Source organism: Gavialis gangeticus, unplaced genomic scaffold, assembly GCF_001723915.1.
Source record: "Gavialis gangeticus isolate Ggan-Ray unplaced genomic scaffold, GavGan_comp1, whole genome shotgun sequence".
NCBI classification, from domain to species: Eukaryota; Metazoa; Chordata; order Crocodylia; family Gavialidae; genus Gavialis; species Gavialis gangeticus.
This window is the reverse complement of record NW_017729034.1, coordinates 71,655,725-71,662,651: the sequence shown is the minus strand read 5'-3', so window position 1 is coordinate 71,662,651 and position 6,927 is coordinate 71,655,725. Positions and strand designations below refer to the sequence as shown.

The window sequence follows — 6,927 nt, the reverse complement described above, 5'->3', positions numbered from 1 at the left end:
CCAAGTCACAACCCCCCCCAGTCCTGCTGCTGCCTCTCACTCCTGACCCATAGTACCTGGCATCCTGCCTGGGCATGTGGGGATCCCCCTACCCCAGGCTCCAAAGCCCCCTGTGAGAATGCACCCCCCTGTGGGCTCCAAACTCCTCACCCACAGCCCCCCACACCTTCACAAATTCCCCCCCACACCCGCACCCCATACTCACCTCCCAACCATACAAAGTACCTGCATAATTTTGCATAATTTTGAGTTTTCTGTGCATAATTTTGAGTTGTTATCTCTGCAATTAAAATCATGATTAATTGCAACTAATATTTTTAATCACACAACTAATCGTGATTAATTTTTTAAGTAATTTAACAGCCCTACCCAGCACTAAATCCGTCCCTATGTTAGAACATTGTTGGCACAATGGAACATCTTTTAAAGCAGTTTGATCATGTGTAGGAGATATGCCTACATCTAAAGAATGTACTAGTCTCTGAAAGGTTCCTGACCCGTTTAAGGTACAGAAGAGTTGGAGAGAAAGCATATAGCTCCAGAAATGCTCATATAGAATTCCTCATAGTTCCCACTCTTTGCTGGCTGGTGCAGTGAGGTTTTCCCTAATATTTCTACCTGCTGAGCACTTGTTAGAATGATGCAATCTGTTTAAAGTGGAAACTGAAAAATTGGCAGTGTCATTCAGAATGAGAGAATTTGTCGCTTGAGTAATACACACTCTGAAGCAGGATGTTACTACCTTATCAGCTAGTAAAAAAAACAGTGACTTTTTATAAAGTACGAATTACTGTGATGAATGGTTATGGAAGTGTATAATGTAAATTTGTAATTGTCATTTGGAGAAAGCACAATTAAATAAGAGCATGTCAGTGACCAGTTAGTGATGTGTACTAGAGAACAGACATGGCTTTCAATTTACATACTTTTCTAAAGGAAAGTTATAAATAATGCAATATTTCTGCCCTGCATTTTGCACTGACCTTTAACACTTGCCAGAAAATAATGTCCTAGTATGCCTAAAACTGGGGAGGGGATAAAAAAGAAAAAGATGAAACAAGAAAGTTGTCAGACAGCCAAGATGTCTGGCAAGAAGCCTCTCAGTATGGTATGTTTTCACTTTGGGTGTCTTATACCATTCTGTCTGAAGTGCCTGGGAAACGAATGTATTGACTGTTGTATACCCCTTTTGGAAAACATGTTTTTATTGGAAGTGGTTTTAGAGCAACATGAAAAGGAGCTATAAAATAATGATTGATGATCTTTATTTTGGGCTTAGTTTACAGATGAGCTTGCAGCCAGATAACAACTCCTGCCTTGTCGGACAAGCTCTTCATAATAACTGTTATGGTGTTTGCTTGCTTGTGTTTTTAAGAGAAGGACGTGCCAAGCAGACCTTTGAGAATGCGCATGCGATCCTCAGATGACAAGTCCCCTGTCCGGTGGAGGTCACTCCATTCATCAGGCCTCAGGAGTCCGCACAGATTGCAACGTTATCCCTTTGGGTATGGAGAAAGCAGACGAAAGATGAGCTATTCTTCTCCGTCAAAAGATCAGCGAAACCAGGAGGCTAAAAAACTAGGTGAGGCAAATTTCCGTGGCACAGGTCGGGCTTAGTTGATGCAAGGCTAGCCTTGGCCATCAGTTCGTCATCGCATGCTTTCTGTTCCTTTGGTTTCATATACTGCACTGAGATGGTCTTCTGGGGAGAAAAGCAACAACCTATCTTAATCTTTTTTTCCCTCTTCTGCTGTTGATCGGTGATCAGAGGCCATGTTTGGGTTTATCCATCAAAAGATGTTACTAGTCTATTTGCAGATGCCTAATAAGATTGTGTACAGTGTTAGGGCATGATCCTGTGGAAGTGTGGAGCATATACTTATAAGGGCATGGTAAAAGATGACAGGATAGAAGATGCCACAGAATACTATATTTAAAGAGCAGAGAAGTTATTTCTGCCTAATAGCAGGAGTCATGCTGAGGAAGAGGAGTCAGAGCCAAACCTCTCCTTTGCATTCCTGAGAGTCGCATGTAAGCCCAGGCCACCTCATTCTCTGCTCAGACTCCCGTGTTCTTGCGAGGAACAGAATGTATTTCTACTCAACGCAGGTGGCCATGGAAAATACTTTAATGTAGTAAAGTAAGAGCTGCTGCTTGTGCCTTTGCTGAAGCAGTCTGATGATCCCTGTTTTGTTTTGAATGAGGATTTGAAGGTTTAGGTTCATTTGAGTCAATGGAGCAGGATGGGGCAGCGGAGTTTCATTCACAGATCCATCACTGTCTAGTCGAGGGGGAAGGGAACCTTTTCTGGCTGCTGGTCAGATATGCCCATCATGGGTCAGAGGCAGGTGGGTGCTAGGACTCTGCCTTCACTGTTGCTTGCATTCCTGGCCGCAAGGGAAGAGCAGCTATAGAAGGCATCCCCCCACCATTGAATGCTGCTGAAGGCCCACATCCATGGGCCGGATCAGGTCTGCAGACTGTCAGCAACCCACCCCTGATCTGGTCCCTCAGATAGTGTACTGTGATCGTCCAATGTTGCCAGTCAGATATCCTTTCCTATTTTGCTTTTATCCATCAGTAAATCTCATGGCTGTCTTTTACTGACATCCCTGTTGTCCCGTTGCTGTGTGGATGCCCAATAGATGTCATGCTGAAATTCCCCAAAACTGAGTTTGAATTCTGTTGCAGTGTTCTGTGGCCCACTCATTGAACACATGTCAGATAAGCTGTACCTTGCCTTCAGTTTCCTGACATCAGTCCTTGTTTAAGTGTCTTCCAGAAAGTCCACTATTCAGAAATGACAGAAATCATCTACTGTGACCATGCAGTTTCTGTCTCTAGATGTAAAACAGATCTGTTCCAGCCTTCCCATGCAGTCACCACAGAGTCCATTTCTGTTTTGTAAATTGAATTTATTTTTATACCTGAACTGTCCCATATGGAGTCTCAATCAGAGCTGTGTGATGAGTGTATGGTGGCTGAATAGAAAAATTATTTCCTTTAATGAAAATGAAAAATTTGGGGTGTTTTTTTCCTCCCAAATGAATTCCCTTTCTTTCCCCCAAACGTAATGTATTCAGGTTTTATATTCAGGTTTATGTTGTTACATTACACCCCCGCCCACACACACACATACACATTTAGTTAAACTTGGTCATAAAACATCATTTTGAAACCAGAAAAGTCCTTGAAATGTTTCATTTGGAAAACATTAAAACAAAATATTTTGACTCCATTCTCCCCCTTTTTGGTCACAGAACTATAACTGAAACTTCATATTTTTGGTAAATAAATTATTAATCCTAAAAGTTTCACTCAGCTCTGCTTTTTGGTTGAGCATTCATGCGCAGCCAGTGCCTACACTTACTAGCTCGTCCAGATATTCCTGTATCTTTTAACAGCAAGGTAGATATACTGTCAGCTCTTAAATCTTCTGGGATTACTGCTCATTTTCCTGTAAGCAATATCCTTTCTGGCCCACAGCTTATCCCTCACCTGGTATTAGGGGGAAATCTCCTGCGATGCTTGTTCCTTGTGACTTGACTAACCCAGGCATATGAACTGATTTATTGCCTGTTGACCCCTATCTGGTTTAGCACTTGTTTGGATTGCCTAGATCTTCCTAGCAGAGGCACAAAGTTATAGCATGCTACAGGGTCTCTTTCTTGTTCCACCCATCCAGCTGCACTGAACTCTGGAAGGTATGCCCAGTTCCTTGTATCTGCCACCAGTAAGGTCTTTTCTGGGTGGTACGTTATTTTTGCATCCTGTGCTGGCCTTTTACCACCCTTCATTATAGACATATGGGTGCACTTGGCAGTTGCTGTGTCATGATTTTCTCCAGTGGCTTGTGATTTTGCTGCAGGTCCCCTCGATTTCTCAAAGGTGAGCTGATGGAATCACTCCATTTCAAAAATCATGGTCTGTAGCTCCTTTTCTATCTGAGCACATCTCTTTTCTGGGGTTGTTGTGGTTATGGGCTGCTGAATTTGCATCACAGTTGCTCGTATGCCTTCTGAGGCCTCCACAGCATGGTACTACCTCTCCTTTACTTTTCTTTACTCTTTCACATGACTGTTCTGGAGGCCCTGAAAGTATTCACTCCATGTCTTAATTTTCTGAAGGGTTTACCTCCTGATAGTTGTGTCCATCTCTGTCGGTTTCTGGACTTCGCTTCCTTTGGTGTGGACATTTCTGTGAAAGCCCTCAGTTTCTCAGGGTTCAGTTAGATCCGTTGGAAGTCCGTGGATTCAGTCTGCAGTAAAGGACCTCAATTCTTGTCAAACTTGGCTTGTCTATATTCAACCTAATATTCCAGTTCTCCACTCTAATGTGTCTGTCTATTCCCTCTTCTTCTGCTTGTTTTTTCCCCATCCAAGAAAAACAGATCCTTTAATGACCTCAGTCTCTTTGAGATCACAGAACTCCACATCAGACACATTTCCAGTGCTTTCCAGTATTATTTCTTGAAACAGTGTCTCTTCCACTCTTGTCTGTTTTCCCCAACAAGATAGTAAGAAAGCTTTATGTTCATTCTTCAGATCTGTCCTCCATAGTTGGCTCTGTCAGTAGACTGAACTCTGTTTCTATGCTTGTGCAATGTTTGTTTTTGCCTGGAAATCCAGATTTCCCGATGGACTGAATGTTTCCCTACCATCTGTTTCAAGGTGCCGTTTCATTTTCTTTTTAGTTGCATTCCCTTGTAGGTGCTTCAGCACATTTGCAGCACACAGAAACAGACCCAGTGTCCTTTGCACACAATGCACAGGGCTGGATCTGGTGTGCACTACATACAGTGTTCAGGGCTTGATCCAGTGCATACACTGCATGGCACAGATGTCCAGTTTTGGCACAGGCAGCACACAGGGTGGTCCAGAGTGCCTGTGGTGCCCTCACCAGACCAGCCCTGAATGCTGGATCCAGTCTATAGACCTGATTCAGTTCACAAACTGGCCTCATGCCATCTGGCTTTCTGGGCTGATGAGTTTTGATACCCCTTGACTAGACTTCTTTAAAATTATTTAGAGATGCTTCAACCAGACCTAAACTGTCCTTACCTGCGCAAGCATAATGATTTCCCACTTCTGCCAAGTCTTTTCTCCAGCAGCTTGTGCTCTTCTGTCCAAATTTCATGCTAGTATAGGTACAGTACCTGGTCAGGTGCTAGCCAGTCATGCAGCGCAGTGTGGAAAAGATGTGTCATTTGGAGCCCAGCAGAGATGCCTTTTGAATGAGAGAAGGAACTCTAGGAGGGACTTTGTGTGTTCTACCCCCAGCATCTACCAGAATGACTCAGGATAAATTGTTTACAATATTGAGGATCCTGATCCAATACCTATTAAAATCAGTGGGGTCTTGTGACTTGGTAAGCATTGGGCCTGGCCTTTTAGTGGTGAAAAATATGATACAATATTGTTTTAAACTTAAATATCTTGTTTTTCATTGCCTTTACTCTATATTTCAGTTCCTTCAAGAGACAGAGCAAATACTATTTTTAAAGGATTTAAACAAAATATTGAGAGAAAAAACTAAATCTTCAAATGACAAGATTTCTGCAACACTTATTCATGTTATAGCTAGTGTACCTGTTTCTGAAATGCCATGCATACCTCTATTCTTATAGGCATATTTAAACCTTTAGATAGCAATGCCAACAAGTTCCAAGTTACCCTTCAAGGAGATTTGTTGCCTTGCATCTCATAAGAAAATGAAAGAAGGTTTTTGCTTCATAATACTGAAACATTTCTTACAAATACTGTGGGGGAAAAAGGGTTACAGAAAAGTCATTCTCTTTTTTTCCTCTTGCATATAGCATCTGAATCAGTTTATGTGGTTTCTGTGCCATCAAGGAATTCCCAAGGACGAAATCAACCTCTTTATAGGTCAGCTTTAACCAAGAGAAAAGTCACAGGTATGTTTATTTTGAGTCATCCAGTAATTTGTATGAGAAGTTCTTGCTTTGTGACTTAAGCCTATAAGCTTTGAAAGGACAGGAGCTATCTCAAGTTTTTTCTAGAGAGCTGGTTTAGAAAACACTGGCAGGACCCTGGTTTTGACGATGTCTGTGATCACTATTGTCATTTAAACGGTAAATATTACGATTAAATTCTGGTTTAAGTGATGGGTCCTGCTCCCCCTGCAAGTCACAAAGTGGTAATGCTTCTTCTAGCTGTAACAGCAACAGGAGAAGCCCTAATGGGAATCGAGGCCTGCATTTTCAGGTGGGGTTTCTTGAATGTTAGCTAAGTGGGCATCTGTCTCAGATGCTTGCTCTTCTGAAACGCTGGGCACCAAAACCATTTTTTGCCCTTTTTTATGGAATGAGGGCTTGTAGCTGAGGTTAGAAAGGAGTGAGCATGGTCTTGAGTCATGGTTACAGCTCAGCATTTTTCTTACCACTCCATATTGTATTCCATTGAGTACTGAGGGAATTGGCTGAGGTCATTGTGAGACCCCTGGCACAGCTTTACAAGCACTCGTGGCACTCTGGTGTGGTCCCAGAGGACTGGAAGAGGGCCAATGTGGTTTCCATCTTCAAAAAAGGGAGGAAGGAGGACCCGGGAAACTATAGGCCAGTTAGTCTTACCTCAATCCTGGGTAAGCTTTTTGAGAGATTTATCCTGGTGCATGTCCACGAGGGGCCAGCAGGGGAGATTATGCTTAGGGGCAACCAACACGGGTTCATTAGAGGCAGGTCGTGTCAGACCAACCTGGTGGCCTTCTACGACCAGGTCACCAAATCCTTAGATGCAGGGGTAGCAGTGGACATAGTCTTCCTGGACTTTTGGAAGGCCTTCAACACTGTCTCTCACCCCGTTCTCATCAAGAAACTGGGGGACTGTGGTGTCGACACCCACACAGTCAATTGGGTCGCCAACTGGCTGGAGGGCTGCACCCAGAGAGTGGTGGTGGATGGGTCATTTT

At 43.1% G+C, this 6,927-nt stretch overlaps 1 protein-coding gene across 3 annotated transcripts in view; it reads left to right on the top strand.

The window, feature by feature from the left end:
* The window catches only part of FNDC1 (fibronectin type III domain containing 1), a 136,109-nt gene that overhangs the window by 53,347 nt on the left and 75,835 nt on the right, over positions 1-6,927 (top strand). For all 3 annotated transcript variants that reach the window (XM_019527050.1, XM_019527049.1, XM_019527051.1), the window contains exons 2-3: positions 1,376-1,582; positions 5,816-5,914. In XM_019527050.1, the coding sequence (XP_019382595.1) occupies positions 1,376-1,582; positions 5,816-5,914 (306 nt within the window). The remainder of the gene's footprint in view (positions 1-1,375; positions 1,583-5,815; positions 5,915-6,927) is intronic.